Consider the following 12,787-nt stretch of genomic DNA (forward strand, 5'->3'; position numbering starts at 1 on the left):
CTTTTCCAGAGTGAATTGCAAATCCTTTCCTTTGTAGTGGCTTCCTTTTTTAACTGCTAAGTTTCTTTTATGGTCTCCTATAAATATTCAGTGTGTTGAAATTTTTGTTCTTTGAGTAGAAAATCTAAGTGAATCTTGTGGGACACACATACACATCTTCAGTATAGGCTTTGTATGGTTTGGTGACCAAGGTCTGATGTTCTTAACTAGTAAACTCTTTGAGGCCTGTGGTTTTTAATAAGACTGTATCTCTCATTTTAGGTATGCGATTAGCAAGAGATTTTTCTCCTCTCAATCACCACCCCTTTATGAACTTTCATAGAGTAAGTCTATGTTTCCTGTTTGCGACTATCTTTGAAGATCATTTCACCAATAGCATGGCAAGGATTCTACTGCAATGCACAAAGAATGTGGTGGCAAAGTTTGAAAAACTTGGGGCAATAATTATGGATAATTACACATGAGAGAAGAACTCAAAGATGTCCTTAGGCCTTTGAGGTATAGATGGAAGGTCTCCAATAGATTCTGTTATACCCCTATCAGGCTGAGTGTCAGCACGACTTATAAGTGCCATTTTCTTTGGCTAGCATTTCCTCCTCTCTTGCTAGTGGTCCTTACTCACATAGTTCCCATCACCAGGAAAGAAATATCAAAAGACAAATGTTTGAATTCACATACTAATTTAGTGAAGCTAGATGAAGACTCAAATGAATGTTTGTTTGATGTTAGTCTTTTAGGGTTGCCAAGCCATCTGCCTCATTCAGCAATGGTCTCATTATTTTTCAAGCTTATTCTGCATTTTGTTGAAAGATCTATTTAATGGATTTTTCAGTTGCTGTTTGCCAGTCTTGCTCCTTCTTTCAAAAAGCACCCGACACAACAAGAAATGATCTACGATGGTCTTCCTGCATTCTAGTATGTCAGTAGGAGTGGGGTGGAGTCAGTTGGGAACTCGAGATACCATTTTAGATAGAGACATCTTTCAAGGAAGAGAGTTGACAGTTTGGTCTGAGAAAGAAGCTTTCCAAAGGTCATCGTGTTTAACCTGTGTGAGTTATTGTAACAGCTGATGAGTACGATTCTATGGAGTAAGTTGCTAACATCTAAGTGATAGATTAGCTTTTTCAGCCCTGGGTCCTCTTATAGCTTAGAGGTTAATATCTTTTTTTTTTTTTTAAACATCCTTATTGGAGTATAATTGCTTTACAGTGTTGTGTTAGTTTCTGCTGTATAACAAAGTGAATCAGCTATATGCATACGTATATCCCCATATCTCCACCCTCCTGCGTCTCCCTCCCATTCTCCCTATCCCACCCCTCTAGGTGGACACAAAGCCCGGAGCTGATCTCCCTGTGCTATGCAGCTGCTTCCCACTAGCTATCTTTTACATTTGGTAGTGTATATATGGCAATGCCACTCTCTCACTTTGTCCCAGCTTATGCTTCCCCCTCCCCGTGTCCTCAAGTCCATTCTCTATGTCTGTGTCTTTTTTCCTGTCCTGCCTTTAGGTTCATCAGAACCATTTTTTTTCTCGATTCCACATATATGTGTTAGTATGTGGTGTTTGTTTTTCTTTTCTGACTTACTTCACTCTGTATGACAGACCCTAGGTCCATCCACCTCACTACAAATAACTCAATTTCATTTCTTTTTATGGCTGAGTAATATTCCATTGTATATATGTGCCACATCTGCTTTATCCATTCATATATTGATGGACACTCAGGTTGCTTCCATGTCCTAGTTATTGTAAATAGTGCTGCAATGAACATTGTGGTACATGAATTATGTATCTTTTTGAATTATGGTTTTCTCAGGGTATATGCTCAGTAGTGGGATTGCTGGGTCATATGGTAGTTCTAGTTTTAGTTTTTTAAGGAACCTTAAAAAACTCCATACTGTTCTCCATAGTGGCTGTATCAATGTACATTCCCACCAGCAGTGCAAGAGGGTTCCCTTTTCTCTACACCCTCTCCAGCATTTATAGTTTGTAGATTTTTTGATGATGGCCATTCTGACCAGTGTGAGGTGGTACCTCATTGTAGTTTTGAATTGCATTTCTCTAATTATTAGTGATGTTGAGCATCCTTTCATGTGTTTGTTGGCAATCTGTATATCTTCTTTGGAGAAATGTCTGTTTAGGTCTTCTGCCCATTTGTGGATTGGGTTGTTTGGTTTTTTTTTGATAATGAGCTGCATGAGCTGCTTGTATATTTTGGAGTTAATCCTTTGTCAGTTGCTTCATTTGCAACTATTTTCTCCCGTTCTGAGGGTTGTCTTTTCATCTTTTTTATGGTTTTGTTCGCTGTGCAAAAGCTTTTAAGGTTCACTAGGTCCCATTTGTTTATTCTTGTTTTTATTTCCATTCCTCTAGGAGAGGGGTCAAAAAGGATCTTGCTGTGATTTATGTCTTGGAGTGTTCTGCCTATGTTTTCCTCTAAGAGTTTTATAGTGTCTGGCCTTAAATTTAGGTCTTTAATCCATTTTCATTTATTTTTGTGTACAGTGTTAGGAAGTGTTCTTATTTCATTCTTTTACATGTAGCTGTCCAGTTTTCCCAGCACCACTTATTGAAGAGGCTCTCTTGTCTCCATTGTATTCTCTTGCCTCCCTTATCAAAGATAAGGTGACCATATGTGCGTGGGTTTATCTCTGGGCTTTCTATCCTGTTCCATTTATCTGTACTTCTGTTTTTGTGCCAGTACCATACTGTCTTGATTACTGTAGCTTTGGCGTATAGTCTGAAGTCTGGGAGCCTGATTCCTCCAGCTCCATTTTTCTTTCTCAATTTTGCTTTGGCTATTCAGGGTCTTTTGTGTTTCCATACAAATGGAATTGCATGCAATTTTTTGTTCTAGCTCTGTGAAAAAATGCCATTGGTATTTGATAAGCCTTGCACTGAATCTGTAGATTGCTTTGGGTAGTAGAGTCATTTTCACAATGTTGATTCTTCCAATCCAAGAACATAGTATATCTCTCCATCTGTTTGTATCATCTTTAATTTCTTGCATGAGTCTTACAGTTTTCTGCTTACACGTTTTTTGTCTCCTAAGGTAGGTTTATCCCTAGGAATTTTATTCTTTTTGTTGCAGTGGTTAATGGGAGTGTTTCCATAGTTTCTCTTTCAGATTTTTCATCATTAGTGTATAGGAATGCAAGAGATTTCTGTGCATTAATTTTGTATCCTGCTGCTCTACGAAATTCATTGATGAGTTCCAGTAGTTTTCTGCTAGCATCTTTAGGACCTTTAGGATTCTCTGTGTATAGTATCATCATCTGCAAACAGTGACAGTTTTACTTTTTCTTTTCCGATTTGGATTCCTTTTATTTCTTTTTCTTCTCTGTTTGCTGTGGCTAAAACTTCCAAAACTATGTTGAATAATAGTGGTGAGAGTGGGCAACCTTGTCTTGTTCCTGATCTTTGAGGAAATAGTTTCAGTTTTTCACCATTGAGAATGATGTTGGCTGTGGGTTTGTCATATATGGCCTTTATTATGTTGAGGTAGGTTCCCTCTATACCTACTTTCTGGAGAGTTTTTATCATAAATGGGTGTTGAATTTTGTCAACAGCTTTTTCTGCATCTATTGAAATTATCATATAGTTTTTTTTTTTTTTTATTTTGCGTAACAAGTTTATTTTTAAAAGGCATATAGACAGTAAACAAAGTAAACATCCCGTCGAGATCTGAACTTCAGCCAAGTGTTATCTGTCCTAGAATTGCTCCATTAAGTTCCAGTCTCTAGACGTCTTAAATTCAATAATCGTCATCTTCATCAGAGTCCATTACTTTTCTTCTGCTGAATTTAACTGTTGTTTTCTTTTCTGTTTGTTGGCTTACTTTTTCGAGGATTTCTATTAAACCTTGTTCTGATACCTTCCCACTTAGTTGTCCATACCGTGCCATCTGTATAAGGTAATTCTCTACTGCTTTAGTTTTCTCAGGCTTTACAAGTGCTAAGTTACTTAATCGGGCCCGGGCTGACTGATCCAGAACTTGGGCTAAGATACTGTTCCTCATTTCTGCTTCCCTTTGCTTCGCTTCCTGTTGTGCTACATCGCCAGGGTCCCCGTGCTTGGCCTGCAGCTCGGCCAACCTGTGCTTCCTCAGCGCCTCGAGCTCCTCCTCCGCCATGGTGCGGCCGTCCGGAGCCAGCAGCCGCGGCCACGCTCTAGCCCACTCGAGAGACCGCTAGCAGCCCCTCAGCGCGCGCGCCACCCTCCCCACTGCCTATCATATAGTTTTTATCCTTCAGTTTGTTAATATGGTGTATCACATTGATTGATTTACGTATATTGAAGAATCCTTGCATTCCTGGGATAAACCCCACTGGATCATGGTGTATGATCCTTTTAATGTGCTTTTGGATTCTGTTTGCTAGTATTTTGTTGAGGATTTTTGCATCTATGTTCATCAGTGATATTGGCCTGCAGTTTTCTTTTTTTGTGACATCTTTGTCTGGTTTTGTTATCAGGGTGATGGTGGCCTCCTAGAATGAGTTTGGGAGTGTTCCTCCCTCTGCTATATTTTGGAAGAGTTTGAGAAGGATAGGTGTTAGCTCTTCTCTAAATGTTTGATAGAATTCGCCCGTGAAGCCATCTGGTCCTGGGCTTTTGTTTGTTGGAAGATTTCTAATCACAGTTTCAACTTCAGTGCTTGTGGTTGGTCTGTTTGTATTTTCTGTTTCTTCCTCATTCAGTCTCGGAAGGTTGTGCTTTTCTAAGAATTTGTCTATTTTTTTCAGGTTGTCCATTTTATTGACATAGAGTTGCTTGTAGTAATCTGTCATGATCCTTTGTATTTCTCCAGTGTCAGTTGTTACTTCTCTTTTTTCATTTCTAATTCTGTTGATTTGATTCTTCTCCCTTTTTTTCTTGATGAGTCTGGCTAATGGTTTATCAATTTTGTTTATCTTCTCAAAGAACCAGCTTTTAGTTTTATTGATCTTTCCTATCGTTTTCTTTGCTTCTATTTCATTTATTTCTGCTCTGATCTTTATGATTTCTTTCCTTCTGCTAGCGTTGGGTTTTTTTGTTCTTCCTTCTCTAATTGCTTTAGGTGTAAGGTTAGGTTGTTTATTTGAGATTTTTCTTGTTTCTTGAGGTAGGATTGTATTGCTATAAACCTCCCTCTTAGAAGTGCTTTTGCTGCATCCCACAGGTTTTGGGTCATCGTGTTTTCTTTGTCATTTGTTTCTAGGTATTTTTTGATTTCCTCTGATTTCTTCAGTGATCTTCTGGTTATTAAGTAGTGTATTGTTTAGCCTCCATGTGTTTGTATTTTTTACAGATTTTTTTCCCTGTAATTGATATCTAGTCTCATAGCATTGTGGTCCAAAAAGATACTTGATACAATTTCAATTTTCTTAAATTTACCAAGACTTGATTTGTGACCTAAGACATGATCTATCCTGGAGAATGTTCCACGAGCACTTGAGAAGAAAGTGTATTCTGTTGTTTTTGGATGGAATGTCCTATAAATATCAATTAAGTCCATCTTGTTTAATGTATCATTTAAAGCTTGTGTTTCCTTATTTATTTTCATTTTGGATGATCTGTCCATTGGTGAAAGTGAGGTGTTAAAGTCCCCTACTATCTTTGTGTTACTGCCGATTTCCCCTTGTATGGCTGTTAGCATTTGCCTTATGTATTGAGGTGCTCCTCTGTTGGGTGCATAAATATTTATAATTGTTATATCTTCTTCTTGGATTGATCCCTTGATCATTACATAGTGTCCTCCTTTGTCTCTTGTAATAGTCTTTATTTTACAGTCTCTATTGTCTGATATGAGAATTGCTACTCCAGGTTTCTTTTGATTTCCATTTGCATGGAATATCATTTTCCATTCCCTCACTTTCAGTCTGTATGTGTCCCTAGGTCTGTAGTGGGTCTCTTGTAGACAGCTTATATATGGATCTTGTTTTTGTATCCATTCAGAGAGTCAGTGTCTTCTGGTTGGAGCATTTAATCCATTCACATTTAAGGTAATTATAGATATGTATGTTCCTATTACCATTTTCTTAATTGTTTTGGGTTTGTTATTGTAGGTCTTTTATTTCTCTTGTTTTTCCTGCCTAGAGAAGTTCCTTTAGCATTTGTTGTTAAGCTGGTTTGGTGGTGCTGAATTCTCTTAACTTTTGCTTATCTGTAAAGGTTTTAATTTCTCCATTGAATCTGAATGAGGTCCTTGCTGGTTAGAGTAATCTTGGTTGTAGGTTCTTCCCTTTCATCACTTTAAACATGTCCTGCCAGTCCCTTCTGGCTTGCAGAGTTTCTGCTGAAAGATCAGCTGTTAACCTTATGGAGACTCCCTTGCATATTATCTGTTACTGTATCTTGCTGCTTTTAATATTTTTTCTTTGTATTTAATTTTTGACAGTTTGATTAATATGTGTCTCAGTGTGTTCCTCTTTGGGTTTATCCTGTTTGGGACTCTGGGCTTCCTGGGCTTGACTATTTCCTTTCTCATATTAGGGAAGTTTTTGACTATAATCTCTTCAATTATTTTCTCTGACCCTTTCTTTTTCTCTTCTTCTTCTGGGACCCCTATAATTTGAATATTGGTGCGTTTAATGTTGTCCCAGAGGTCTCTGAGACTGTCCTCAATTCTTTTCATTCTTTTTTCTTTATTATGCTCCCATGCAGTTATTTCCACTATTTTATATTCCAGGTCACTTATCCGTTCTTCTGCCTCAGTTATTCTGTTATTGATTCTTTCTAGGGTATTTTTAATTTCAGTAATTGTGTTGTTCATCATTGTTTGTTTGCTCTTTAGTTCTTCTAGATCCTTGTTAAATGTTTCTTGTATTTTCTCCATTCTGTTTCCGAGATTTTGGATCATCTTTACTATCATTACTCTGAATTCTTCTTCAGGTAAGTTGCCTCTTTTGTCTTCATTTATTTGGTCATGTAGGTTTTTACCTTGCTCCTTCGTGTGTAACATTTTTTTGTCGTTTCATTTTTTTTTTTTTTTTTGATGGGTGGTGCTGTATTCCTGTCTTACTGTTTGTTTGGCCTGAGACCTCCAGTACTGGAGTTTGCAGGCAGTTGGATAGAGCTGGGTCCTGGTGCTGAGAAGAAGACTTCCGGGAGGCCTCACTCTGATTGATATTCCTTGGGGACTGAGGTTTTCTGTTAGTCCAGTGGATTGGACTCGGAGCTTCCACCACAGGAGCTCGGGCCTGACTTCTGGCCTCGGAACCAAGATCCCACAAGCTTTGCGGCGTGGTTTTAAAAAAAAAAAAAAAGGAAGAAAGAAAGAAAGAAAGGAGCAGTACAATGCCAAAGAATAAAAAACAAAATAGAATTTGAAGGATAAAAATTATATTAGGAAAAATAAAACTATAATTGAAACAACTGCAACAAGGTAAAATAAAAACACAACAGAAAAAAGAAAAAAAGGGGGTGGGAACAAGCCAAAAGGAGAGAACAATAACAAAGTATAAAGAATAAAATAAAATTAGAAAAATAAAAGATTTATTAGGAAAAATAAAAATGTTACAAAAGACGGAGAGATATACCATGTGCTTGGATTGGAAGAATCAACATTGTGAAAATGACTGTACTACCCAAAGCAATCTACACATTCATTGCAATCGCTATCAAATTACCAATGGCATTTTTCACAGAACTGGAACAAAAAATGTCACAATTTGTATGGAAACACAAAAGACTCCGAATAGCCAAAGCAATCTTGAGAAAGAAAAATGGAGCTGGAGGAATGAGGCTCCCTGACTTCAGACTATACTACAAAGCTACAGTGTTCAAGACAGTATAGTCCTTGCACAAAAACTGAAATATAGATCATGTAACAGGATAGAAAGCCAGAGATAAACCCATTCACATATGGTCACCTTATGTTTGATAAAGGAGGCAAGAATATACAATGGAGACAAGACAGCCTCTTCAATAAGTGGTGCTGGGAAAACTGCACAGCTACATGTAAAAGAATGAACTTAGAACACTCTCTAACATCATACACAAAAATAAGCTCATAATGTATTAAAGACCTAAATGTAAGGCCAGACACTATAAAACTCTTAGAGGAAAACATAGGAAGAACACTCTGTGAATCACAGCAAGATCCTTTTTGAGCCCCCTCCTAGAGAAATGGAAATAAAAACAAGAATAAACAAATGGGACTTAATGAAACTTAAAAGCTTTTGCACAGCAAAGGAAACCATAAACAAGACGAAAAGGCAACCCTCAGAATGGGAGAAAACAGTTGCAAATGAAGCCACAGACAAAGGATTAATCTCCAAAATATACAAGCAGCTCATGCAGCTCAATATCAGAACAAACAACCCAATCCACAAATGGGCAGAAGGCCTAAACAGACATTTCTCCAATGAAGATATACAGATTGCCAACAAACACATGAAACGATGCTCAACATCACTAATCATTAGAGAAATGCAAATCAAAGCTACAATGAGGTATCACCTCACACCAGTCAGAATGCCCATCGTCAAAGAGTCTACAAACAATAAGTGCTGGAGAGGGTGTGGAGAAAAGGGAACCCTCTTGCACTGTTGGTGGGAATGTAAACTGATATAGCCACTATGGAGAACAGTATGGAGGTTCCTTAAAAAACTAAAAATAGAATTACCATATGACCCAGCAATCCCAGTACTGGGTATATGCCCAGGGTAAACCATAATTCAAAAAGACACATGCACCCCAATGTTCATTGCTGTGCTCTTTACAATAGCCAGGTCATGGAAGCAACCTAAGTGCCCATCGACAGACAAATGGATAAAGAAGATGTGGCGCATATATACAATGGAATATTATTCAGGAATAAAAAGGAACGAAATTGGATCATTTGTAGAGACGTAGATGGATCTATAGACTGTCATACAGAGTGAAGTAAGTCAGAAAGAGAAAAACCAATATCGTATATTAATGCATATATGTGGAACCTAGAAAAATGGTACAGATGAACCAGGTTGCAAGGCAGAAATAGAGACACAGATGTAGAGAACAAACTTATGGACACCAAGGGGGGAAAGTGGCCTGGAGGGTGGTGGTGTGATGATGGGAGATTGGGGTTGACATATATACACTAATATGTGTTAAATGGATAACTAATAAGAACCTGCTGTATAAAAAAATAAAATAAAATTCAAAAAAAACCCATAAAACCCCTAAAATTAGAACTACTTTATGACCCAGCAATCCCACTGCTGGGCATATACCCTGAGAAAACGATGATTCAAAAAGAGTCATGTACCACAGTGTTCATTGCAGCTCTATTTACAATACCCAGGACATGGAAGCAACCTAAGTGACCATAGACAGATGAATGGATAAAGAAGATGTGGCACATGTATACATTGGCATATTACTCAGCCATGAAAAGAAGCGAAATTGAGTTATTTGTAGTGAGGTGGATGGACCTCGAGTCTGTCTTACACAGTGAAGTAAGTCAGAAAGAGAAAAACACATACTGTATGCTAACACATATATGTGGAACCAAAAAAAAAATTGTTTCTGAAGAACCTGTGGGCAGGACAGGAATAAAGACGCAGATGTAGAGAATGGACTTGAGGGCACAGGGAGGGGGAAGTGTAAGCTGGGACGAAGTGAGAGAGTGGCATGGACATATATACACTACCAAATGTAAAATAGATAGCTAGTGGGAAGAAGCCGCATAGCATAGGGAGGTCAGCTCGGTGCTTTGTTTCCACCTAAAGCGGTGGGATAGGGAGGATGGGAGGGAGGGAGATGCAAGAGGGAGGGGATATGGGGATATATGTATACATATAGCTGATTCACTTTGTTGTACAGCAGAAACTAACACACCATTGTAAAGCAACTATACTCCAATAAAGATGTTAAAAAAAGCCAGAAAAAGAATCAACAACGAGTCAACATGGTAAAACAGAGCCCCAATGTAAAAGGGGAAAGAAGAAAATAGAAAAAAAAAAGCCTTGTCTTTGGGGGCAGAGTTTAGGCAGGGGGTGGAACTTAGGCAGGGGCGGGGTTTAGGGTGGGACAGGACTTGGGTGGGGGTTGATGTTTGAGCGTGGGGCGGGGCCTAGGCGGGGCGACGTTCAAGCGTGCGGTGGGGCGTCTGCTTAGGACCTGCACGGGAGGGGAGAGGCGTGACGTTGCAAGGAGGGCCTCTGGGCTGTGGAGTTCCAGAGTTTGGAGGTAGGGCCCTGAGTGAGAGTGTGTGTGTGGGGTTTAGGCCCAGGGCGTTGGAGGGGGTCTCTGAGTGTAGTGGTGGGGCCCTGGGTGGGGGTGTAGGGGTGGGGCTTGGGCTCTGCGCGGCAGGAGGGAGGCTCCGAGGGCAGAGGATTAGGCCCGGAAGTCCAACAGGCTTCCCGGTGCCTAAGTCGACAGGGAAAGCACTGGCCCCGTTCTCTTCCGTTCCTTCGTGCCCCTTCCCCACCGTCTCCCCAAGGGTCTCGCCCATCAGCTGCTGGACCCCTAACCGTGGGTGGGCCCCGCTGGGTCACCCCTCAGGGGTGCTGGTCCTGGAGGTCTGGCCTTTACCTTTGCTCCCCCTTCCCTCCCTCCCACTCCCTCAGGACCCGCGCGGCTGGAGGGGGCCTCCATGGGCGGAGGATCAGGCCCAGGATCTCAGCAAGTTCCTGGGGGCCCGAATGGGCAGGGGAAACCTGGCCACACTCCCTTTTGATCCTCTGCCCTCCCGATGGTTCCCCAATTTCCCCCTTCGGGCGTGGGATCCCTTCCCCTTCACCAGCCGGCCATCGGGGGCGCCAGTCCCATCCCGCCTTCACTTCTCCTCCCCCTTCACTCTCCCCACGCCACATGTCCTACCCGGTCACTGGGGGTTTCTCCCACCCCGTTAGGTGTCTGTGGTCCCCCTCCGGTGCTTGGTAGGTGCCCTAGTTGTGAGGAGACATGAATTCCGGGTCCTCCTAGTAGGCCATCTTGGCTCTGTCCCCTAGAGGTTAATATCTTAACCCCACTTGAGTATTTAACTCGGTGCTGGTTGCAAGAATCAGAACAATTATGTTTGACATCTATGAAGTTCTTTAAAATATATTTTCATTCACATTTATTTACAGTACATTTATTTCCAAAAAAGTATTAAGATAGATAACATGGGGTAAAACTGAAAGCTAGGATAATTACAAGAACAAGATAAGATCCCCAAAGTTAAAGAGCTTAATTAAAAAAGAGTAATTTCAAATTATGTAATTAGTGGCATAAATTTGGAGGTTAGGAGTCTGTGATAAACATTTCATAAACTTATTTCCAAAAAGGATATTTTAATATAAATTGTTAAAGTAGATTTAATGATCTCAATAAAACCTTGTTTGTAAGGTAGACATAGGCTATCATAAAGTGGGTGATGGCTTCCAGAGGAGGAAGAGGTCTTCCTTTTTTCATTTCCTCTTCCTGGAGGGGGTCAGACAGGAAGTTACTTCTCCCTTTGTGAAAGGAAGTTTAAGATGTAGAGAGTTCCCTGCACGCTCCACTGTCTTTGCTCTGGACAGTTTAGGGAGGCAAAGTTAATTGAAAATGGAAAAGTGCATTTCGTAGTTATTTTCTTTGAGTGCTATATTATTTTGATTTAAAAATTTTCACCTCAAAATTAAGGTATTTCTAGAGAATATTAAGTTTCTACATCATCCACCTCTTATGAGGTGTCAGGGAGGGAGAAATGATTTTGGATCGAGGGACTCTTTGGGGGAAAGCTAGCCACTGATGGGTGTCCTGCAGATTGGGGCTATGGAGAGTCATAGATCATTATGAGGGCAGAATGGGAAGCAGAGGGAAAAGGATGGCTTTTTTGAGGACATGATAGGGATCAGAGGTAGAAGGAGAGTCGATTCAGAAAGGAAGAAGGAAAGCCTTCCAAGAAGAGTCTACTTTGCACTTTGTCTCAGGCCTTGGAGATGGGTCAGAGCTGTAGTTACTCTTGTGTGACATCGAGAATCTGCTCAGTGCAGCCCTTTGAATACTGCCAGAGGGCCCTACCTTCACACCACGAGGCAGACTAGCCAGGTGGTCGGTCAGTGTACACGGAGCAGCTCAGAAAATCAGTGTGGCTCAAACCCAGCCACTTGTCCGACTGTATTTCCTGGGAATAGATTCTGGCAGTCTTTAAGTTGGAAGAAGACCCTAAATTGGAAGAGTGTCAGCAATCCACATGCTACTTAGCCCCTTCCTTTCAATTTGGGAGCCCCAGATGACCTGCTTAATACATTGTTACACTTAAGCCTCAGTCTAACAACTCAATGCCTGATAGATGAAGAACGTTAGGGTTTTGACAGAGAAAGAATAGCCTCAGTACCACTTACATCCTCCCAAGAAGCACCCTGGACACGACTACCACTGAGAGTTCAGTGGGGGAGCTGCAGGACTTATGATCTGTTGGGTGGCAACACCAGCGCCATGCTGAATATAGTTTCTGGACTTACAAGCACAACGGAGATTACCCTGCTTAAGGCCATGCTTAGCTTGACCCCCTTCGTAGTTCTCTTTCTCATGTTGCAGAGTTGTTTTTATTCCCATTGCAGCTGGAAACATACACAGAGATGAAAAACGTTTGCTGAGTTTACGGGAAGAATAAACAGTGTCATTTGGGGGATTGTGAAAAAAAGATCTAAGTAAAGCAGGTGTCAAAAGTCTTAAGCAGTGGTCTAAGGACTGAAAATGGATTGTGTTCATCTTCATGTGACCCAGTTTTCCATGTAGTTTATGTTTCAGTTCTGGAACTTAATACAAATACATACATACATATATACAGACATACATGTATACATACTGATAGCCCCTTATATAGTTATGGAGTCAGGACAGAAATATCAA

The 12,787-nt window shown here is 40.4% G+C and overlaps 1 protein-coding gene across 1 annotated transcript; it reads right to left on the reverse strand.

The window, feature by feature from the left end:
• Positions 1 to 3,755: 3,755 nt before the first annotated feature.
• Positions 3,756 to 4,133, reverse strand: LOC136142972 (programmed cell death protein 5). The gene has a single exon (XM_065901269.1). It carries the CDS (start codon positions 4,131 to 4,133, stop codon positions 3,756 to 3,758), a length of 378 nt encoding a protein of 125 aa, XP_065757341.1.
• Positions 4,134 to 12,787: the final 8,654 nt, after the last annotated feature.

This window comes from Phocoena phocoena, chromosome X, assembly GCF_963924675.1.
Source record: "Phocoena phocoena chromosome X, mPhoPho1.1, whole genome shotgun sequence".
In the NCBI taxonomy this organism is placed as follows: Eukaryota; Metazoa; Chordata; class Mammalia; order Artiodactyla; family Phocoenidae; genus Phocoena; species Phocoena phocoena.

What these genes read in the sequence shown, in the direction of transcription:
- LOC136142972 (XM_065901269.1), bottom strand. Translation starts at nt 4,133, where the DNA reads ATGGCGGAGGAGGAGCTCGAGGCGCTGAGGAAGCACAGGTTGGCCGAG.